Source organism: Otolemur garnettii, unplaced genomic scaffold (genome assembly GCF_000181295.1).
Source record: "Otolemur garnettii isolate 467f Iridium unplaced genomic scaffold, OtoGar3 scaffold00015, whole genome shotgun sequence".
NCBI classification, from domain to species: Eukaryota; Metazoa; Chordata; class Mammalia; order Primates; family Galagidae; genus Otolemur; species Otolemur garnettii.
Genome location: NW_003852410.1, coordinates 25041766 through 25066249, shown reverse-complemented (window position 1 = coordinate 25066249; position 24484 = coordinate 25041766). Strand labels below are relative to the sequence as shown.

General features: G+C 42.7%; 1 protein-coding gene across 6 annotated transcripts in view; it reads right to left on the bottom strand.

The window, feature by feature from the left end:
- Positions 1–24484, bottom strand: part of CADPS (calcium dependent secretion activator) — a 484159-nt gene that overhangs the window by 171918 nt on the left and 287757 nt on the right. For all 6 annotated transcript variants that reach the window (XM_003785525.1, XM_003785526.2, XM_003785527.2 and 3 more), the window contains 3 exons: positions 20512–20623; positions 13822–13961; positions 3627–3693 (listed from right to left, as the gene is read on the bottom strand). In XM_003785525.1, the coding sequence (XP_003785573.1) occupies positions 3627–3693; positions 13822–13961; positions 20512–20623 (319 nt within the window). The remainder of the gene's footprint in view (positions 1–3626; positions 3694–13821; positions 13962–20511; positions 20624–24484) is intronic.

Genomic DNA, 24484 nt, shown 5'->3' with positions numbered 1-24484 from the left:
CATCCTTTTCTTCACATGACCTGGGATATTTTTGCTTCCTCTGAATTGGGCCAGGATTGGTGGCATTGAACTTTTCTCTTGGAGCTCTTTCAAAGAGAGAGGGTTTTTTCTTTATCACTTTGTGCTTCTAATGTGATCACTTAAATAAGGGAGAATAAAGAAATGGGAAGAACAAAAAAAAAATTACGCAGTATTTTCTGAGTAGGACACCTGAATACCTTTGGATGTTGTGGTGGTGCCTAGGACAGGGATGGAAAGAGAAGACCTGAGTTCTCACCCTGGCTGCCCCACTGACTTTGTGATGGTGGGGCTGTCATGTCACCTCTTCAGGTCACAGACGTTAAGGGAGGAATCTGATTCAGGTTGAAACTGAAGGTTTAATTTGGGGCACTGATGTCCCTGATGTCCCTCAATGGCTCTTTAAAGTTAATGAGAATCACATGCACATAAAAACAGCTCACAGAATCCTCATATGCTTCTCCCCTGCCCTTCTAGGAAAGATGCTTGTCTTTAGATGCGCTGTGCCTTTGATGATTTTTGGAAGTGAGCAGAGCTTGCTTTTTAGAGGCTGTGTAATTCTCGTCTTCTCTCAGTAGAAGGCTCTGTGTGAAGGCCCCAACACATCAGTGACATTTGCACTGCCTTAAAAAAGTCATTCTGTCTCCTTCAGCTCTCTACTTAGTGAACAGACATGGATACACTGATATTTTCAGCATATTTCCTCTTGCTGCTTTGGAGAACAGCTCCCCCACTTCACACACACACAAAATCCACTCTCAAATAAGAGGTCAACTGCTCTTCTGAAGTACTTCATCATTTCAAATAATCTCAGAGAAGAAACGTGTGGATGGTAGAGCGTTTGCTAGTTACCTTGAAGTGGGAAGGGAGATTCCACACGGAGGTGAGAGGACCACTTATCCTTGTCCTCTGGGAAGTTGTCAGCAGCCCCTCTCCAGAGAAAACAATGTCTCCTTTTCTAGAACCATCTGATGCATGCCTGTGCTTTTTTCCTCTCTCTTCCTTTGTCTTTTCTCTTCCAGCAAACACTTCCTGAATGCCCACCAGGCTAGACAATGTGTACTGAGCATGGTGAGGGAAAGAGGGAAGGACACGAAAAGAACCCGAAACAGAACTGGCCCTGAAGCAGCACACAGCGTGTTGGGGGAGGCCAGGCAGGCTCCCAAGTGATTCTGAGAGTGGCTGCCAAGTGCAATGAGAAGTCCCACCTAATGAGGCCCATCCATGACTCAGCACTGCCTCTTCTGATGCATCTGGTCTCCCCGTTCATGTGCTATCTTTAGAGAGGACACTGAAGTGTTGCTTTTACCTGCCGAGCATGTTTCTCCTCACGGTAATGGCATCCTGCTTTTGCACTGAAGATAGTCCAGTGGGACAGACTATCTGTTAAAGCGCCATTCCTCACTCTTGCCACTACTTGGACAAGTATCCCAGGCTGACTAACTAAATTCTCTCCCTCTCTCTGAAATGTGAACCTTGAGTGGAGTGATGCTAGGATAGAAAATGGCCAGAGCCAATTCTTCCTCTGACCACGCCAGTGACAGTGTTCCCACCACCTAGATTTCTGGAGCTATCCTAGGCCTTGTCCTTAATAAGGATGAGACCTTCAGCCTTTTCAACAATCCTATGAGCTACCTTCAGAGCCTTCCATACATTCATTTTTATTTAAAACCTCCATTAGCTTGACTCTATTTCTGCTGTTTGCATAAACGAGACTCTAATGGATACTTTCCTGGAACTGAGACCAGACCTCACTATTCTTCTCTATATCCTCACATGGTGCCCCACATGCAGGATGTGCTCAACAAATATTAGTCAGTTGACAGTCTAAGAAAATGTATCTTAGGATGAAATGTCTTTTATCGCTTAGCCAGGTGCTATTTGGGGGATGGGCATCATTCCAAAATTTTTCTTCCAGGTAATTTACTTCTTAAGGTTTTGTTGTGCCCTATAACAATAATGAAAGCAAAGATGACCTCTTGCTTATAGCCACAGAACTGCACTTTGCCTTAGCAGTAGGGGAAAGACTTGAGTAGATCAGTAGAGGAGATAGCCTTAGAAGTTTAGAGTTGCTGGAACCTTCAAGGTCGTTTAGACCTAAGAGGGAGGTGTGGTTTTATAGTGAGGTCTCAGAATTAGTAGCACTCTTATCATGAGTCAATAACCCAGTAAGTACCTTTAGTTGCTAAGTTGCATGTTGACTCATTTTTGTGATGTCTTTCAGTGTATGTTATAAATTAAATTTTTGGAAATTGAATTATAGCTTAAATGCTCTTCTAGAACCTGCAAACTAAAACCAGGTAATGATAAATTCCTTTGTAAACTGGAGAATCCTGATGCAAAACCCAAACAAACTAAAAACAAGGTGGGGGGAAGAAGGGAAGAGGGGAGCTTTGAAAGGACATGTATTACTATTCCTGGAAATATTTTTAAGAAATATTCAAGAGAGTAAAGATATTATTTATGTACTACCAGTGTATTAACGTCAATCTCTGCATCGATATCTGTATCTACATATACACAGATGTTCCTCACAGCACTGTTAATAATAGCCCCAATTAGGAAAGCCTAGAAGTCCATTAAAAAGGGAAAAGTTTACAGGTATTAGAGCCAGAGATATACGTACAAAAATGGAAAAATATCTATAATAACTTGCATGAGAAAACAAGTTGCACAGCAACGTAAAGAATTTGGTTAGCTTTGGTTAAAAAAAAAAAAAAAGTCTGTCTCTAAAGGTACATTCCAAACTATTAAACATGGTTACAGAAGGTTGGTTAAGATTTTCAGAAGCCCAGGCACCAATAACAGTGAAGTGGTCCCTGTAGGTAAGTCAAAATCAAACATACTAAATGATAAAATAGAGGCAAAATTCTAACTACATTCTGACTTTTCTCATAATACCCATCTCATTACCTTTAGAAAGACTAAATTCTTTTTGTTGTTGTTATTGTTGGTAGGGGGGTACAGTCTTACTTTGTTGCCCAGGCTAAAGTGCTGTGGCCTCAGCTAAGCTCAGAGCACCCGCAAACTCCTGGACTCAAGTGATCCTCCTGCCTCAGCTTCCCAAGTACCTGGGATCATAGGTGCCTACCACAATGCCCAGTTAATTTTTCTATTTTTAGTAGAGATGGGGTTCCACTCTTGCTTAGGCTGGTCTTGAACTCCCAAGCTGAAAAGATCCTCCCACCTCGGCCTCCTAGAGTGCTAGGATTATTGGCACGAGCCACCACGCCTGGCTAGAAAAACTAAGTTTTTTTAAGCCAGTGTTAATGTCTTTACTGCCCTAATCAGACACAAGCTGTCAGTGATGAGAATCTATTCTCCCTGACCTATTTTACTATACATATGTCTCTATTGTTAGAATTAAGAAATGATGAGTGTGCATTGTTAAAAATAGAAAAAAGAGAATGAGGGAACTCTTTGGGTGCTAGAAATGTTCTGTTTCTTCCTCTGAATGGTTACATGAGGATATGGACAGTTTCACTGAACTAAATGCTTGAGTTTTGTGTATTGTTTACTACTATACCTCAGTTAAAAAGCATCCATTCATCCTGTCAAATCTTTACTACTGATGTCTCTTAAGATAGACATTAGAGCTGAAGAGTTACCTGCACCAATACAAAAAATCTTTTCTTCCATCTCTTCCAGACATTCTTACCGATGGCCCATAAATACCTAAGGGAAAGGAGAAAGACCAGAGTTAGATCAGTGCCTGAGTGAGTGGATTGGTAAACACATTTTGCTACAAAGGGCGGTCCTCTTAAGCAAGGAAATGCATGTGGCTCAGAAACAGCACAGATTTGGGAGCCTGTGGTTGAGCACAAGGACTGTAGACATCATTCACTCCCACTTGCCTGGGGAATTGTGGCCCATCATCAAACCTGACTTAGCTTCCTTGACTGATGCTGGAAAGCACCTTGGAAAACATTACATTGCAACTTAATTTGTAAATGTGCTAAAAGGTAGGGGAACTCCTGAAAGATGTTGCACAAGAAAGAAAAAAAAAAGTGATAAATCTCACAGCTCTAAACCCTTGTGCCTCCTGTCAAATTTCATTCAGGAAAACCTTCCCTTGTACTCTTTTGCTGTAATTCTGAAAACACTGGTACACGACAGGGACAAAGTTCCAAGTCAACCTAGGAAGTCCTTTCTACTCCCTTTTTTCTTTTCCAAATATTTTTCTGTTGATGGAAATGAATCTTTACACAGTAAAAATAAAATAAAAAGGAAGATGAAGAACCCCAGAGGCACAGCTCAAAGCTGCTTGGAGGTTTTAAGATCAACATTACTCATTCATTCATGAGTTATCCCATTTGCCTTGTAGGTTGTTATGTAAACTGACGTGTTGATCTAGGAAGTGAGGGGGTGGTTTTCAGGAAGAAAGGAGAGATCTGGTCATACTCAAATGCACTTGAATTCTAAAACTGGCTTACCTGCCATCAACAACCACTGGACAACTTCCAAGTCTTTATTTCATATAAAATCAGAAAGAATTTCTGCTTTGGACCACAATGGAGAATGCACCTAATTAAAATTTTTACTGTGTGACAAATTTCTGGGGCTCCTAGGAGGGGCTAGCAGCCAAAATCTACGCAGCCCTTCAAGCCAGGAAACCAAGAGTCATCGTAGGTCCTTCTCTTGCCTCACCCTTATTCCTCAGGAGTCAAGAGCAGTTGATTCTTTACCCCTAGAGATTTCCTCACTCTGTTCTCTCTTCCCGTTTCCTACGGCCACTGTTTCAGTCTCTGCCCGTATCTGTGTGTCCATGGACAACTATAGAGGAGACTCTTAATCACCTGAACGTTGCTTCCAAAGTATACCCCATCTCTTTCCATCCTCACTACTGCTCCCCACTCAAGCCACCATCATCCCCACCTGGACTGCACAAGAGCCTCCTAACTGCTTTCACTCTTATGAAGGGGCAAGAGAAAAGGCAGAGAGATGAGCAAAGAGATGGCCATGAGACTGCAGGCGGGAGAGGTGGTGGTGGGACTGAAGCTGAGGCGGTGAGTGTGCTTAGATGGCTGGTAGGTTTATTAGCCCTGCACAGCTCTGAGGCCAACATAGTCGAGTGTGTTGTTAAATGGATCACTTAGCTGTCCTGACCGGTGCTTGAAATAATATGTTAATATATTCATGGCAGAAATAGATATAAAAGGGAAGCTCAGCCAAGGCTAAAGAGACACACACAGAGAGGGAGAGTTATTGGCCTGTGACAGTTGAGAGTATAGTCTTCCACGTCCAGTTCTATCAGTTACTCTGAGATGCTGGGCAAGATACTCAGCCTCTTAGTGCGCTGTGAAACAGGGCAGAAATGAATGGTTCCTCATTCACAGAATTGTTGTGAGCATAAGAGATGAAGCTTGTGAAGTTTAAGAATGAGCCATGGCAGAAAGCACACGCACAATAAATGTCAGGCGTATAATAAAATCTCTCTGTGCACAGAGGAAGATGCATCATTATTAGCAGTAAATCACTAAAGACATGAAACCAAATCGCCTCAGGCTTATGTACATAGGCAAGTGGTCAACTTAAAAGATCGAATGAAAATAGTGGGCAAAAAATGTTATAGTTTGGATGTAACAGTCTCACATTTTTCTTGAATTATAACAGGCAGGTACTACGTGTGTCCCCTTCCCTTGCATCCACATAAAGAAATTTGAAACAATGAATACAGGTACAACATCTAACGTGTGTATAATTTCATTTTTTAAATAGTTAAGAATGGAGGTAGGAAAAGAAATTCACTAGAAGGTACCACATGTAATTCATATTGAATTATTAACTTTTCTTTCAGAATAAAGATAATAGCTACTGCTTAGTACTAGTTTTCTGCACTGGGCCAGTCACTTTAAGTGAATTTAGTATAGTCACCTGGAAGGGTTAAGAGTTCGCATGGGGAGAGATGTTTCTTGGGTTTGTGTGCAATTGTGAACCAATTGCTAGACTTATCTTACCTTGATTTTCTCATCTATACAATGGGGATAGTAGTACTATTACCTACTTTAAGGATTATGAGGATGAAAGTAGAAAAAGTGCTTAGAACAATACCTGGCACAAAGCAAATACTATCAGCTACACCATTATATTAGTATTTCCATTTTACTGGGAAAGGTGCCCCAGACTTTATCCTCTCACATTCCACTTTTGTGATTTATCCCACATCTGTCCACCTATTCTATGATTTGCTTGATATTCTTTACATGAATAAATTAATTCTACGGTTGGAACTCCCACAGCTAATGACAGCCAGAAGTTTTTTCTTTTTTTGAGACAGAGTCTCACTCTGTCACCCAGGCTAGAGTGCCATGGCATCAGCCTAGTTCACAGCACTCTCAAACTCCTAGGTGCAAATGATCCTCCTGTCTTAGCCTCCCAAATACCTGAAACTACAGGTGCCCACCACAACACCTTGCCATTTTTTCTACTTTTTAAAGACAGGGTTTTGCTCTTGCTCAGGATGCTCTTGAACTCCTGAGCTTGAGAAATCCACCTGCCTCAACCACCCACAGTGCAAGGATTATAGTCCTGAGCCACTGCGCCCAGCCAACAGCCAGAATTCAAACTCAGAACAGTCTAATTCTAAAGCGTCCTCTTTATCACACTCTTCTCCCTCCCATTCTAGATGATAAGCCTTGGTTTCTTTTTTGGAGTAAGAACTTGCATTGATATTCTAATAGAACAGAGGGGATTTCTGGTTACAGGCTTCTGAATGGGAAACCTGGTGGGATCAAAGAAAAATTAACAATTCTCCTTTGGAAAGTATCAGTTGCTTTGTGTGAGGGAGGGCTTTTCCCTCCGAAGTTTTCCTCAGAATTTATTGCTAATTTGGCACCTACCAGAAGGTGTCAAAACCAAGAAAAACGGAGGGCTGCAATGTACTGTTTCTGTCTAGTCAGCTCTGGCTATTTATTTTCTTGGGCTGAAACATGCTCATTAAACAAGACGCACAGCACCTGGAGCAGATGGAGGTTCTGTTACCGCAGACACGCTTCCCTTCCAGTTCCTCGCACTCCAGACAGAGCTAGCTGTGTGGGCATTAGTGGCCTCCACTGTCTCCTTCAGGCTGTCTGAATATGTGGAAATCTGGACTTACCGACAGATAAATCAACATTCCAGTGTTGTGAGCTGCAGGATAGCTTAGTGGTTACAGCTCAGAGTGGAGGGAAAACACCTAGGTGGGAATTCTGGTTCTGCCATTAACTCTCCTTTGACTTAGCTGTCCTGTGCCTCAGTTTCCTCAGCTGTAAAATGGGGATAAAATAATATCTACCTCATAAGGTTGTTGTGGGGATTTGTGGAGAAGATGCACTTCAAGTGTTTAGCATAGTAACTGGCACCATGGTAAAGGCTAGAAAAATGTTAGGCATTGTTGTCATGCTTATTACTATTAGTCGTAGTAGAAATAATAGTCCTAATGGAAAGAGTATATAAATGCCAACATTGCAAAGGGTTTCTCTTTGGATTCTTCATTTGAATTCAGCTTTTCAGTGTGTATCTATTGGGAAATAAAGGGAGGCATACATGTCCAGTTTTGGAGCTCCAGGCCAAACTTCACATCATGACTCTACTATATCTTTCCTTGTGGTATTTTTTAAAAACCCATGCCAGTAGGTCACTGGCATACTTGTCATTTGCTGGGGTCATTTTAGTTTTATGAGAGTTCAGAGTGAGCTCCAAGGGGCTAATAAAAGAAGAAGGTATATTTGGGTTGAACTCCCCAGGAATCTCCTAAACTGCTGAGTTATGGAAGACCCCTGGGCCGGCAGGGTGGGGGGGAGTGTCCCTCTGACCTGGGATTACTTGGCAGGGCAGCAACATGTAATTCTTGTAACTTTTCATTTGTATATAAAAAAGACAGTTTTCCCTCATGTGATGTTGTGAATTTAATATGAATTGGTCATGTACTTAACAACAATACTTATTTATTAAGTATCTATTAGGCTTAGCACTAGGCTTGAACATGATGAGTTAATGTGATAACTATTCATGGAATATTTTTTTCCTCTTAACAATTTTTTATTAAATCATAGCTGCATGGGGAACATTTTTTATTGTGTGGATGATTGAGGATAAGCTTCTAGTGCAGGGAAAAGGACATTTTCCAGAATTGCTTGCCACTAAGCACCAGACAGAGGGAAAGGATTGCTGAGAGAAACAGGGAAATCCCGGACTTGGTTCTGCTCTGGTCTAGGTGGAGAGTAAGATTCAGCTCTGAGGCGGGAGGGTGTTGTACCTGTTCTCCTATCTGCCCCTATGCCTCTGTGCTGCCTGGCACATTGTAAGTGATCATGAGGGAAGGCAGTTTTTTGGTTAAAAATTCTTTTAAAAATGATTTTATAATTCTTAAAATCCTTTTAAATCTCTTTTTAATTGACAAATAACGAAGACCAGAGAGATTAAGTGACTTGCCTATAGCTGGTAAGTGGCTGTACCAAGGATTTCATTCTAGGCAATTTAATCTAACTGGTATTTAGACATAATAAGATGAGAAAGAAGATAAAATGGAATTATAAACAATATTCAGTTAATTTAAACAGAGGCAGAAAAAGAGGAAGAAGAGAACAAAGATCTAAGGGGACAAACAGAAAATAGCAAGATAATGAATAGCAAAATGATAAATTTAGACCTATCCATACCCTAAATCACATTAAATATAAATAGACTAAATAATCTAATTAAAAGATGTGAGTTAAAAAGTTAGACCCAATTCTATGCTGTCTATAAGAAATGTACTTTATAAAAATGTCAGTAAGTTAAAAGTAAAAGGATAGGAAAGGATTTATAAAAATATAAATAAGTTAAAAATAAAAGGATAGAAAAGAAGTCTAGAGTTTTCTATCCTTTCATTATTATTTATTTATTTATTATTTTTCTTGTTGGGGATTCATTGAGGGTACACAGAACCAGGTTACATTGATTGCTTTTGTTGATTAAGGACCCTCTTATAATTGTGTCTTGCCCCCAAAAGGTATACCATATTCCTTGTCCCCTTACCCCCCACATCCTTTTATTTTAAAACACAGCTAACATTTACCATGCTAACAGTTTTTTAAAAAACTGGCTTGGCTATATTACTGTCATGTACAGTAAATTTCAGGGCAAAGAATATTTCCAGGGATAAAGAAGATCACTTCATAAAGATAATGGGGTAACTTTATCAGAAAAGAGTAATAATCTTAAATTGTTTATGCATCTAATAACAGAGCTTCAACATATATGAAGCAAAAATGGACAGAACTGTAAGAAGAAACAAATCCAAAAGTATACTCAGTTATTCTGATATCTTTCCCTTAGTAATTCATAGAAAATAAAGATACAGAATATTCAAACAATGCTACCAACTGACTTGATCTAATTGACATTTGTAGATAATAAGTCAACAAGGAAGATAGATGGAATCCTAACAATATTTAATTAGTCTGGTCCAGTAGTCTGGTTTTAGAGTCTGTGCCAATAAGATGGGGTCTTGGAGGAGTGTGATGGTTTTGATGAACAAGAAGTCTAGAGCAGAGGCATAGCTAAGAAAATAATAGAGGAAAGGGGACTTTGAGAAGATGGCTGTTGATTATAAACTATATCCCCTTTGAGGTTTGTTAAAATATAAAAGGAAAATTAGAATTGCTATGAATTACTCCAGATTGCTAGAATGTGGTTCACTGAATGAATCCAAAGTGAAGCCACGTGGCACTCTGTATTTTAGTCAAGCTTCAGGTCTTTCATTACAGTTGAACTGAAAGGTTTAATTCTAGACCCAGGTATGATTCTTACTCTGACTTGGGAAAGTCTTTTCACTTCTTTGAGCCTCAGTTTCTCTATCTGTAAAGTGGGGATTCATTTATTTACTTTTTCACCCATGCAATAAATAATTTATTAGATTTCTGCTACATGCCAGGCCCTCTACTAAGGTGCTCTGAGCAAAGGTGACAAATGTCCCTTCTGATAAGGAACTCAAAGTCTGTGGGGGAAGACAGACACTAATAAACAAAAGTGTACGATACATGTGACAACAGTGAGTACTCTGGTGAAGAGAAAGCAGAGTAAGAGAGGACACAAGTGGGCAGGTGAGGCTTTCTGAGAAGGTGTAGAGACGTGGAGAGATGAAGATGAGCCACTGGACATCTGGATGAGAGGCAGAAGAAGTGTCAGGGACAAGGGCCCTGAGCTGGGGGTGTACTCAGTACCTTGCGGAAGAGCAAGGAGGCCTGTGAGCTGGGCAGTGATCAAGGTGCAGCACATAGCAGCAACGCTGCCTTTTACCCTCAAGGAACTGGGAGTCACTGGAGGTTTCCAGTATTGGAGTGGCAGGAACTGACTCAAGTTTTTGTTTTTTAAAAATTCCTCTGGCTTCAGGGTAGAAAAGACCTTATAGGGAGGCATGAGCAGAAGCAGAGGGCCTGTGTATAAGGTGGGAGCAACATGTGAGGGGAGCAGTGCCAGAGGCCTGGAGGCCAGTGATGAGATGAGGTGGGGGGTGGCTAGGAGTCTCGATTTATCTAGAAGGTGGAGTGAAAAAGAGTTTGACAGTGGATGAGATGAGGGGCCATAATGAAGGAGAAACATCAAAGACTACTCCAAGGTTCTTGTTCTGGGCATCTGGGCAAAGGGAGAATCATTTATTAGGATGGGAGAATGCACTAGCCTAGTGCTTAAGGCTGTGTCAGGGGTAAAATGAATGCACTTTCTGAACTTGAAAATATCCTGTTGATGTAAAAGATGAAAATTAGCTACCTAGCAATTTCTTTCTTTCTTTTTGCAGATTTGGCCAGGCTCAAACCCGCCACCCCTGGTATATGGGGCTGGCGCCCTACTCCTTGAGCCACAGTGCCGCCCACTACCTAGCAATTTCTAATTCTCAAATAAAAATGTTAAGATATTAATGTTTTAAGATCAAAAGGCAGTGCTGACTTTTCTCATTGATGTTTTTCTATTCCATAAGGAAAGTTATTCTGAATGGCCCAATGGCTCATTCAAGAAAACACAGTGTACACCAACAGGCAATTCCCAGCGATTCTGATGATCCTTTTATGGTTCAAAAAACATTAAAGTGGATACAATTTAAAACTTCAGCTGTGTTTTCTTAAAAATTCCTTTTTCTCTCCCACTCTTTAAGCTGTGATATTACTCTGATATTTCTGTCCCTTTTCCCCATATGAGAGGGCTCAACAAAGCTATTTTAAATCTAAGTGAAGAAAAATTTAGTCCATAAACATTTTTAATTTCTTGGAATAGCCCCTTATGCAATTGAGATTGCTGACCTCTGATTTAGGTCACATTGAATCTGAAGGTGTGATTAGGGCATCCACTGATTACTTTTCGGAGCTATTTTAAGCTCTCCTGTATTTCCTGGCAGGGGTAATTTTCATATGGCAGTCTAGTTGTATGAAATAGCTATGGAACCTGCCAGAGTGAGCTACATACTCCCTCTGTCACCTGTAGGGTCAAGGCAGCCTGAAATACATTAAGATGATTTTACAAATGAATTCAAATTGGTGCAGTTTCCAACAGCACGAATGAAAAGAATGTGAGACATGACAAACAATACCTATGGCAAGTGGTTGTTGTGGGGAATAAATGAGAGAGTGTTCGTAAAACTCCTAGAAGAGTGCTGCAGAGGGGCCCACAATGCAGGCTGAGGTATGATCCTTCTAAAGAAGTTGAAGGAAAAAAAAAGAGCAGTTTAGAGCACAGATCCCTTTATTCCTCTTCTTGTTCTCTTTCTGTTTTCTCTCTGCCCACTCCTCTTCCTTCCCCTTCTCTACCTGCCCCCTTTTCGCTCACTCATGTGCTGGTTCCTTCAGCAAGTATTTTCTGAGTACTCGTGAGGCAGGATTTTGCTGAAGATGCAGCATCTCTTCCTGTAGACCAGTGGTTCTCAAACCTCCTAATGCTGCAACCCTTTAATACGGTTCCTGTGGGTCGTGACCCACAGGTTGAGAACTGCTACTGTATACTACAGGAATCTAACAGAATTCTCAACCCCTCTGTCCTGAGACTAGGATGTTTACCACTGAGGGGAAGAAGTTCTACAAAGATATCCCATTAATATTTTTGGAATATACATGTATGCCAAGAATGTGATAAGAAGGAGGAAAAATTGACCTCAGACATTTCATCAGAAGCTGATTTAATTGAGAAAGAGCTATTTGTGCATCATTGTGGATGGTTGACAAAGGACTGAGTGTGTACTTAGGGCCTGGCTCACTTCTCCAAGGCCTCTGCATACCCCCAGACAGAAAAGCTTTGCCATAATTCTACCTTGAGTTTGGAATAATTTGGGCTCAACATAGGCAATGCCAATCCCCCCAATCCAAGCCAAGCTTGGGTTCAGTAACAAGTCTGCAGCTCATGGGTGGTCTTTGCTTTGTCTGGAGCCCTTCACACCTGAGACTCTCTGGTACCCTGATGGGTAAGTATCTACCTTTCCTTGGAAACTTGGGCTTTCTTTGCTTCCTGGCACTCTCCAACACCACCCTAAGGGTACTGTGTTACTCCCTGACAGTGTACGCTATGGTCTCCTTATCCACTGGGACATTCCTTACTGACCTGGCCACAAGCTCCTGGACTAAGAATTAGTCCTCTTTAAATGTACACCTCTTTAAACCTATCTGAATGAGTGGCCCTAATTTGCCAAACCTCTGGTACACACAACCAATTCTCACTTTTAATGGCAGTTTTAGCACTGCAAGCCCTATGATAAACACACACATTTTCAAAAGAGAATTAATGAGATCTTTCTAGTAACCAGAGAGATATTCTGCTAAGCAGAATGACAGGAGGTTAACAAAGGGAAATAATGCCTTCCCTTCCACTGTTAAACGGCCCACTATTCAGAGTTATACAGCTCAGCTCCTCTCAGTCATCACATTTTTGAGATAACAGGGCTGGTCCAAGTGATTTAGTTTAGTTGTCAATAAACATTTTCTGTATAAATCACTGGCTTAATCTGTATTTTTTTAACCTATTCTTTTTGCTCTACTTGAAATTACTTAATTGGTTATTTTTTGTCAAGACTTTATAAAGTAAAGATGGTCACAGATTTTCTATTTATTGCCCATTCATTTAAATGCTACATTAAATGCTAAAACTGATTCAATGTGAATTGATGGTTTGAAGGTGGCCTACGGTCACTGCTCACAACTGATGGATGGGGCTGTTAATCAAGGCACAGGTGAGTGATTCATACTTTCTGAATGATCTGGATGAGGCTGACAAGGTACACTGAGCCTATAAAATCTCCCAACACCAGAATCATCTCACTGCTTCTAATAGGTTTTGACCTGTATTGGAAGTCCTATCAGAGAAAGAGAAGAAATTATTCTTCTTTGGCAGCAAAAATGCAAATATAGTAATCAGAATTGAAGAAGCCTATAGTAAATTTCACAGTTAAATATTTTAATGCGTTCTCATGAATCCTTTATATTTCTTTCCAGATAGTTCAGTGAAGATCCTGTTTTTGTTTCTTTTCTTTCTTTCTTTTTTTTTTTTTTTTGAGACAGAGTCTCACTCTATCACTCTCCGTAGAGTGCAGTAGCATCACAGCTCATGGCAACCTCAAACTTCTGGACTCGAAGTACTTCCCTCAGCCTCAAAGTAGCTGGGATTACAGGTGCCCACCATAATGCCCAGCTATTTTTAGAGACAAAGTCTCGCTCTGGCTCAGGCTGGTCTTGAACCTGCCTGGGCCTCCCTGAGTGCTAGGATTAGTGGTGTGAGCGCTGTGCCCAGCCCTTTGTTTCTATTTTTGTTTTGATAAACAAAGGGATGTGGCTCCAGAATCACACTTGGCAAAGAAACACTTACCCAGAATGCTTCATGTTTTGAGGCTTATCCATTCGGACAGCAAGTTTGATTTTGAGATCTTGATCAGGGCAGTTTTTGGAGACCGTCATCTTGTGCCACTCAGACTGCTTGGGGCTGTTTGGAGTGGGATGGAGAATAACCTGTAGGGAAAAAAGACAATCACTTTAGCCAGAAAACAGAAGAACTGGTATGTTTAATACGTTAGAAACTTCGATGCTGAGCAGTGGAGTGATGTGACCAGGTCCCCTAGCCAAGTCTTCGCTAGGCACTGTGGCTGGCTGGAGATGAACTGCCAGGCCCAAGGACAGAAATACATTCTCCTGCTCCTCCTCTCCCTTTCTGGTTAACTTTGTCAAAGAAAAAAATTATGACTCTGTGATTCTGTTTTGACTTTTTGAAAGCTAAGTCCTAAAGAAACCCTGTCCACACCTGCATCTTTTCATTTTCATATAAGAAGAGGGATGTGTGAATGGCAGACATGGGCTTAGTTTTAGAGGACCCTTCTAGTCCACCTTTGCTCCCCCCTATTCTTTAAGATTTCTTTCACTATTTTAAATTCCTTAAAGACCACAGAGGAAATTGTAAGGAGGCTTTTTAGATGAAAGAGAAATGTAAGGCTTAGAGAAGGGAAGGGGCTCATGTAGAGTCACACCTTTCAATCCAGTTTCACCTGATTGGAAATCCTATCAGATAACACCCAACCTCGCCCTGGCATAGAAGGTGCACTTGGTGTGGAGAAGGATCAGCTCCTCGAAAACGCCTCTCACTGGTGTGCTTCAGAGATGGCACTTGGACTTGAGTCTTCTGCCTCAGTTCTCCTTGTCTTGATGCTGGGTGTGAAGTAAGACCTAAGTAACTCTGTAAATCCCTTTTTCATCTTGTGATGACGGAGTTCCCAGGAGCCACGTGGGATCCAAGGAACATGCACTCATGGAGGAGTTAAATATTTGGAAAATCCCCTCAACTAAGGGAACATGAACTAAATATAGGCTCAACAAAAGCTGGGCTTGCTGAGATTTGCTTCTGTGATGGCAGCGTGCCCTGGTTTGTTGCATGCTGCTTTGGCTGTTTTCAAAGCATTTATTTTCTCCAGGTGCAGGAAAGGCGGGCTCCTTGCCTGGGCTTCTTTCTCCTCTGGAAGGAGCTGGGTGGGGCTCAGAGTCTCAGGGGTGGATTCTCTGGCCTTGTAGAAGCTGTGTCAGCTGTACCCGTCATGCAAGCGTGGCCCATGCTTACAGGCTAGACATTTTTGTGCACCTACATAAAATCCTCAGAAAGGTAGGAGGCCAAGGCAGGAAGAAAAAAATCAATTTGATATGCTTCATATATCGCTTCTCGGCCTTTTGGCTAAGATCAAGTGTGATATGCTTCATATATGCTGGTTTCCCATGTCTTCAGATTCTGTGCCTGACCCTTTGACATTTTATTATACATTATATATGTTTACTTTGTGTTAATATATTCTCTTTACTATATATATCATAAAATACATACAAATAAAAGATGGGCTAAAGATTTAAAAAAAATGCTATGTTTCAAATGCCTACTAATTGTGGTAGTTATTTACTATTAATAGCTATATTTTAAATATTTTAAGGTACCACATATATTTAGGGGAAGTTGCATTGTTAAGAAGATTGGCTGTAAATCTGTAGTTCAAGTAGTCTGAATAACTGCAAAATGTCTGGACTGATGTCTCGCCCCATCTGACGATGGCAGCACTGTTTTCATCTCAGGATACTGGACAGTCAGGCGTCAACTCCAACAGTTTCTTGTTTCCATCAGTCTCTTATTACTAGTATCAGAGTTTTTTGACATCTTAGGCCATTTGTTTATTTTGTGAGGGTCCATTTAGTTAAAACTATGTCATCAGATGTAGAAATTCACTGAAGTGGCACCAGCAAACTGCGACATGTCGTAGGATGGAGGCTGGGGGTAAATGAGAGAGTCAGGGTATCTCTGGGTCACAGGGACATCCGCCTGTCCTCAAGGAACTCCTTGATCTTACATATCACCCTGAATCACATGCCACATCCTGAGGCCTGACCCTTTGGGAGATGGACAGGAGGGTGGTGTGGACCCCAGTGAGGCTGACCCTGAGTGAGGAAGGGGTGTGATATGCTGGGAAGCCAGGAAGGGCTGGGGCTGTGAGAGGAACCCCAGCCAGGACCAGAATAGCAGCCGCAAAGACCCTTGGCTTCCTTCTGCTCCTGCCCATTTGGCAAAATCAAAGCAGGAGCAGCACTCTGGGCACCCAGAGCTCGTTAACAGGCCTCCCACCATATGGATTCTGGGCATGTTTCCCACTGGCAATATGGTGTCCATTCATGTCACAAATGGCCGCAGCTCATTACTGGCCGCTCCACAAAGGCTTCTTCCCGCCTTGTGGTTGCTCCTGGGGAAAGTCTCCCCAGAGTGGATGGAGAGATGAAATGACTGCAGTTGGCTTCTGTCTTTGTCGCCATGCTGCTACGCCCCTGATGGGCCCCTGGCTCCTTGGCATGCGTCAGCCCTGAGGGATTACTAGAGTCCTTTGGGGTGCCCATGAGACCCAAGTAGACCAGGGACCTCATCTGGAAATAGCAGGCTCCTCATCAGCACTTCCTCTTTTCAGCCAAGGCCCTTGTGTGCTGTGCTTTGATGCGGGGATGCTGATGTGCCCGCCATGCCCTATAGCCAGCCACAGCTTCTCCTGGTTGCCTGGGTACACAGGAGGGGCCTGACCCAGGCCTCCACAGCTTAGCCTTGCTCTCTCTCCCCACCCCGCCCTGCTGCTCAGATGCATTGGACCTTCTTGCTGCTCACTTCCTTCCCGCTGTCCTCTCTCTAACAGGACACTTCCCACATTGCACTATGACTTTTGGGTTTACGTCTGTGTTTTATGTCTAGTACGCTTTGTGAGGGCGAGGATCTGTGCCTGTCCTTACTCCTGTTTGCCCACAGTCCTATCTGTTGAATGAAAGTTTGATAATATTGCAGCACTGGCAGAAGTGTAGGGAAACAGGTGCTCTCTTATGCCTTTTGTGGTAGTATCAGGTAGACAAGCTCTGTAGGGGACAGCTTGGCAGTATGTGCTACATTTCAAATTTTAGTCAGCAAAAAGAATTTTTTGGGAAATTTTACACACTATGCAAGGAAATAAATTACAGGCTACTTACTGAAGGAGTTTATATAACCAAAGATGAAATAATCAAAAATCCATCAATAGAGGACTTGGTAAATAAAATGTTACATAATAGGATACTATGTAGCTATGTAAAAAGGATGACAGGCCAGTAAGGCTGATAGGGATTAATTTCCAAACACACTGATATTTCAAGCAACGTGCAGAGCAGTTTATATACAGTAACTTTCCATTGTGCCTTTTTTTTTCTTGGGGCAGAGTTTCACTCTGCTGCCTAGGCTGGAATGCCATGGAGTCACATAGCTTACAGCAACCTCAAACTCATGGGCTCAAATGATTCTCCTATCTCAGCCTCCCAAGTAGCTGGGGCTACGGGCACCCACCACCAGTTATGCCTGGCTAACTGCCCATAGCTGGGACTATGGTCACCCATAACCAGTTATGCCTGGCTAACTTTGTGGTAGAGATAGGGTCTCATTCTTGCTCAGGCTGTTCTTGAACTCCTGAGTTCAAGCAATCTTCCTGCCTCAGCCTCCCAGAGTCCTAGGATTATAGGCATCAGCCACTGCACTCAGCCAGTTGTGATTTTTAAAAAAGAGGGATATATACACATATACTTATACCTCAATGCTTGAACATACACATGTATTTTAGGAAGAATACACCATAAATCCAAAACAAAATTTTTGTTAGGGTAGGGATACCAGGGCAAGGTGGGAAGAGAGCATTAGCTTTCGCTATCTACATATTTTATTTATTTACTTTTACAATGTGCATGGATTTTTTTTAATTAAAAAGGTTAATAAAAATGAAACATAAGAATAATGAAACAAACTAAAAAACGGTCGAATGAATGAATGTAACACCAGGATTTTGAATGTGTCTCTGCTAAGCTTGGGAAGAATCAGGGCATAGAAACACTCTCTATGGCAGTCCAAGGAACAGCCTCCCATTATCACAAAAAAGACCACACTGGTGGGTCACCCAGCTGCTGCTGGTGACAATGCTGCCAGCAGAGGGCACCCAGCCAGCATCAGGGCCAGGCAGGCAGGCTCTGCTGCCACTGGTGGAAAGTTTGATTGACAACTAGTATCTGGGGGAAGGTATGATGAGGCTGGAGCAAAGAATGAGTCATTACAAATGAGTGTGTGTGTGGGGGGCTGTGGCCAGCTCACCCTTCACCAGAGCCCAGGGGTTTATTTTTGCCTAGGGACAATTTAGTGTAGTGATAATCACTCCACAGAGGAGTTGGTATCATTCCTGGCAGGTGGCTGAACCCTCAGGGCAGCAGTGTGCCCATCTGCACAAAAGAGGTCCTGACTGTGTCTGCCTCAGTGTGTCGTGGTGAAGGGGCCCCAATAGGCTAGGCATGAAGGACAGTGGCCCGGCCAGTGGTGAGTGTGTGACACGCGGGTCCCTGACTGCCTGGCTGGCTCTGGGGAAGTTTTCTGCCTTCTGTGAGAATGAATTTTTTCCTTTAAAAAACCAAGGATTTGAATAGCCCAGTGGTTTACTTTTCTGAGTGGAAACAGTTTTGAGAAGCTGGTGAATACTTGGGCCTAGCCCGTCCAGAAAAACACATACAGCTCCTCCCACCCCCTATGTATTTGCAAATGATTTCCAGGGCATCCGGGCTCCTGGGAAGCCATTTGTAGATCCAGGTTGAGCATTCCTGGACTAGTCAGTCATACTTGTCTCTTCTCACAGGAATATGTTGAGTCTCTGAGATTCTTATGATTCTTGACATGCACCTTCTTGGAAAAAGACAAATTTGAAAAAAACCAAAAGTGGGTTACTCTCTCTACTCTGTGTCTTCCCGAGGAACAGAAATGACTAGCTCATTTCTTAAGGAAAACAGTTAAACATTTTCTTTTATCCTTCTCCTCCCTATTCCGGGAGGGGGCACTGTTTTTGTTTTTGCTGTTTACCTTATTTACTTTTTATTTTCCTCCATGTGAGGTTTACTTCCTACCAATATGATTCCATGTCAGTTCTGTAGGTGAGAGCCAGACTGAGAAAAAGGGGGAAAGAAAAACATGGGAGAAAAAGAATGCACAGAAAGTGAATTCTGGCTGGCACGGTTCGGTGTGTGTGCCTGCGTGCTGATCTGGGGTGGTCTCTCGTTATTTAATAGCGGATACGTCAGGGGCTCAGAGAGGTGTCCTGGCTAGGGTCACATGTCTTGGGCTGGGCTCTGGGCATAAAGTAGTGAACAAAATATTATGTAGCTTAGGTTTCTATCCCCACAGAGCGTTTACGGTCCAGTTGTGGAGGCAAGCCAAGATTTCCATCAGTTCTCCTTTTCTTTGTTTTGTTGGTGATAAGCTCAGGAGAGGATGTGAACAGGGCTAGGGCTGGAGTTGAGATAGTGAGTGAGTGAAGGAGGATTGGCCATCAGGAGAGGTCTCTCCAAGGAGGTGGCACTTATGCACAAAAGGTATTACATGTCTGAAGAGAAGACTCCAGGCAGAGAGAAAGCCCCTGGAGGGGAGAAAGAATTTCTTTTATCTGAAGGACTAAAATTTGGCCAACAATGCTATGGCACAGTGGCCAGGATGAGCGTGTGGCAGGTGGAGGTGAACGAGTGAGCAGAAGCCGGATCCCACGGGTGTCGTGGGCCCTGCTAAAGAGTTCAGACTTTACCATAAGCAGTGTGGGGGCACAGAAATAAATTCAGCAAGCAACAATCCAAATTCTGAAAATAGTACTGGCTGCTTGGTACAGAACCAAGGGCTGAAGCAAAGGAGGAAATCCCTCTGTCATTCCAGTGGTGTCAAGGGGGCCAGTGACACACCAAGGGTGTTTGGAAAATTTTGAGGTCGTTTTTATTGACAAAACACTTGGTGGGGTCTCTGTTGGCATTGAATGGGTGGGGCCAGGGGTGTGAAACCTCCTGCAAGGAGTGGGATAATCCTCCCAGTGAGGAGAGTCCTGCAGCCCCTCTGAGGCAGAAAACCCTGTTTATAATGCACTGAGTCTGGATCCTAACTCCTTCTTACATTTAAAAGCAAAGTATTTTCGGTATGTTTCCAGGGAAGCCAAGGGAACTTCGCTTTGTCAGTAAATCAGTTTACTGACCATCGTTGGCCTTAGGAGTCCCCAGCCCAGCACACCTCCGTACTCCACCAGAGATGTTTTGGTTGTCACCTCCACAGTGACTTCCACATGTGGGCAAGCAAAGCACTGTTTCTTTAGGTCTCTGACCTTTTTACTATTATGTAATTTCCTTTTGTTTCTCTTTTATGTCATTGTGTTGGCTTTGACTTTGTAAGTTGGCAGGGCAGTTAAGTCCTCTAAGGATTTCACTCTAAGATGGTAAAGGGTATAACAAATCTTTGCCGTAGAGAATGTTCAGGTCTGGTGGTCCTGAGAACCCCTGCTCTACCTTCTACAGTGCAGTCTTATTATCTTGGGATTATGTAAGAAAAGCTGAGGCTCAGAACTTGCTCAAGGTCACACGGCTAATATAGAGGCCGGTCTCTTGGTGGCCCATACACTGGGGACTCAGCTGGGGACAGCCACCCTGTGGAGTCCTGCTCGAGGCCCTTGTGACAGGCAGTGCTTACCCGCCCGAGCTCCTTGTCCTCCAAGGCCAGGACACCTGTGCTCTCCGTGAACAGCTTCACCTTCACAGCCGGCAGGGCATGTGTCGTGGAGAAGTCACCCTGGGTGCCCCAGCTGCAGACAGAATCAGAGAGGTCAGTGTAGACATGTCTGTCCTGACGAATGCTAAATTATTCTCCTCTTCCCAGGTCGGGTGAATTCAGGGTTAAGCTGAGACAGCATTGGCTGTCTCATCCTCCTATCTCCCCTCCAGAGCTGCCAGAGTGACAAAAAGTGTTAATTAACTTGTTAGGCAAATGCAAGACAGATGCTCAGAAAGTTGCCACAGGGTCTTCACAGAGCACTCTCAGGAATCACTTGGAATCAGCATGAAATCAAGTTGGTGAGAACTTTCTCCCACCTATTTGCTGTATCTACAAACTAATCCAGGGCAACCACTATTATTTCATTGTTTCTTGAATAGCCCTAGTTCTTGGAAATTATAGTTCTAGAGTTTGGGATGGGGCTTCATTTGGTTCAAGCCAACACCTAAGTTTAAAATGAGAAGTCAGCAGTAGCAGTGGGGAGTGGGCATGCAACAATGAGTTGGGCAAGGGGTTGAGTGGAGCTCCACCCTGTCAGAGTCAAGAGAGATTAGAAGGCAGGAGGAAGAGAATGTGGGGAAGGCCTTGTTCTGCTCATGGTTTGTGAGTATCTGAGTCCCAGTTCTCTGCAGAGGGGAGCCTGGCCTACCTAGCATCTGGGTAGAGTGCCAGGTGTGGCTCGCAGGAGCATCTGATGTGCCCCCCAGACGTGCCCGCTTCATTGACTCATCATTATTCCTACAGAGAATTGTCCTCCATCCATTTTGTACCTGTACTTAGAGTGATCTTCGGGAAGTGTTACCTGGATTGCATTTGGCCCCGCACCAAACATACCCCCTGTTCCATTGTACTTGGGAGGTAAGCTGGACCCCTCAAGCTCATCTCCTCCGGTCTCATGGGCCCCTTGACTCTCTACCTCAGGCCTGTTGCATGCATGATCCCTCTACTGCAATGTTTCTCCTGCTGAACCCTTCACTGGGCTACCTCTTCAGGGCTCAGTTTAAATGCCACTTTCCCAGAGAACATGGCCCTTGATCTCTCAGTCTCAGTTGGGTTCTAATATTAAACTCTAATATTGGTGTATTTAATTTTGCATCCTAGCAATTTTAATTTTGCATCCTAGCAATCGTTGGATTTGTAAATATTGATTGGTGTGATTATTTAATAGCAGAATCCCTTAATATTCTGTAAGTTCCCTGAGCATAGGGACTGTGTGTGTATTGTCTATGTTGCAATACCTAGAACTTAGCACACTGCTTGACACAAAGATACATAATGAACGTTTGTTGAATAAACAAATGATGCCAAATATATGCTCTTTTTCAGAACTAGGAAACAACATAGATACAATTTTGTATAGAGAATTTTTCTTTCTTTTTTTCTTTTTATTTTTTTAGACAGTCTCAGTTTGTCGCCCTCGGTTAAGTGCCGTGGCATGATAGCTTGCAGCAACCTCAAATTTTGGGGCTCAAGTGATCCTCTTGCCTCAGCCTCCCAAGTAGATGGAACTACAAGTGGCTGCCATAATGCCAGGTTATTTTTAGAGATAGGGTCTTGCTTTTGCTCAGGCTGGTCTTGAACTCCTAAACTCAAGCAATCCACCTACCTTGGCCTCTCAGAGTGCTATGACTATAGGTGTGAGCCACCATGCCTGGCTAGAATTTTTCAATTTACTTTATAGAATAACCAATTTCCACATTATAAAATACTCATGAAAGTAGGATTTCTAATGACTCCATAATGCTACATCTTACGTAAGCATCATCATTTATCTAAGCTTTATTCTCTTTTCTGTTACTGAAATTGGGTTGGTTATTAATTTTTTATTTCATTTTTGGGACAGAGACCTAGATGGGAGATCACTTCTTCATTCATCAACAAATAAGTAGAGCTTTTAAAGTGTCATAGGAACTGTGCTCACCAAGGAGTACTTTAATGATTTGAGATATCCATTGCCCAAATGCTTTCCACATGGTAGGGACTGTCCTACCATATGGGATGAGGATGCCCACCACAGGTTCCTTGTCGGCACCATGTGTCACAACTTGCCTCTCTTCTGGCCTATTTTCTCATTGCTGCTTTTGTGGGCATGTCTTTGACAACTCAAAAGCTTTTGCCCCATATGTGCCAGCTGCTTGTATTCTTCTGTAAATTACAAAAACCTGCCCCTAGTCTCACTGTTGCACATCCAATCAAATAAAATCCATTAATCAAACTAGGGAATCTGTTCCCAGACACAGGGAATCTGGTGGGAGGTGACAAGAGGGCACCAGAATGATTGAGATGAGGGGGAACCAAGATCCACAGGGATCTAATGCATGAAAACCATAAAGAAAGCACAGCGGTCACAATAGAGACAGGGCCAGGCCATGAGACAGGACAAAGAGTGACAAGTTTCAAACCCAGCAGCAGCAAAATGTTTGAGGTGTAGACAGAAACTCCTAACTGGGCACCACCTGCAGCAAGCACGTAAGATAGGGAAACCTTGGTCCAAGCAAAGGCCAAAGGTATTTTCTTCCTCAGCTATAAAATAAGCTCATTTCTCGGAGTAGTTATAAAGACTAAATAGCTGCAGCTCTGTAACAGGATGACAACCCCACAAATTAGGGTCACCTTCCCTTCCTGAAGTATGGAGATGTATTCTAGCAATAGTGATCTATTTTTATTTATTTACTTATTTATTTCATGTTTCATAGACACACAATAATTGCATGTATTTGTGAGGTAAGCAGTGCTATTTTTATAGAGACATACAATGTGTAAAGAGCAAGTCAGGGTTCTTTGCATATCCATCCCTTCAAATATTTATCCCTTTTTTGTTGGAAACATCAAATATCCTCATTCTAGCTATTTGAAAATATACAATAAACTATTGCACCCCATAGCACTGGAGAGCCACTAGAATATTCCTCCTATCTAGCTGTACTTGTGGATCCTTTGCATTACCCACCCAAGTATTTATCAAGCACCTTCTAAGTCATCTTATACCCTTTGCAAAGGAAGGAAGAGGGATAATGCCTTTTCCCCTATAATAGTAAACAATAAAACAGTTATTATTGTTGCCATTTCACAAGTGAGAAAACTGAGGAGAAACTCAAGGTAGTGCCTGTTTTGTTCCACTGAATTGTGACCAAACTGGACAAGAACCCATCTCCACATTGTAGCTCCCTGCTGTGAGTGTCATAATTATCAGTAACAAGCATTACCAGTGATCAGCAATACTGGCAAAGAACACGTCCATTAATTTGTTACTCATGAGTAATTGTGCTATAATTTCTTAGGCCATTCGTCATACTTGGTCTTGGGGATGTGAAAGATTTCTGCTAGAAACCAAGAGTTCTGGAATGAGAAACTTTAATGCTCAACTGCAAAGAGAGCTTGAGCTTCGGCCATGAGGGCACCTGCATCCCCATGATACAGCCCTGGGGCTAGTTTGTAGGGATTTCCTGGCTTGCTCAGTGGGTACCAACCTGGTCCTGGCTGAACCCCTGCTGCTACCCAAAGATGCTCAGCTCCTAAGGCAGCATGTAACATGACTCAACCTGCGGGGAAGCGATGAGTCTGAGACTATATCAGCTGGATGGAATGCAAGGCATGAGAGGCTGCCTGACAGCCCTTGTCTACTTAGACACTGAGTAGCTTTTCCTCTCCAGCAGGCCCGCAGCTATGCTTTTAAATTCCTGCCATGACCTCTGGCTTACTTCAAGTTGTTAGGTCACTACCAAATCCCAATGTAACCATCAGGTTCCAAAATGATGATAACCTGACCTAGTAGAGCAGATGAAAAGAAAAGCTCTCCAGTCTGATCAGGACTGGCTAGGTAATTTTCAGAGTCCACTGCAAAGTAAAAATGTAGGGCTCCTTGTTCAGAAAGCAGGGGGAAAGGCCATTA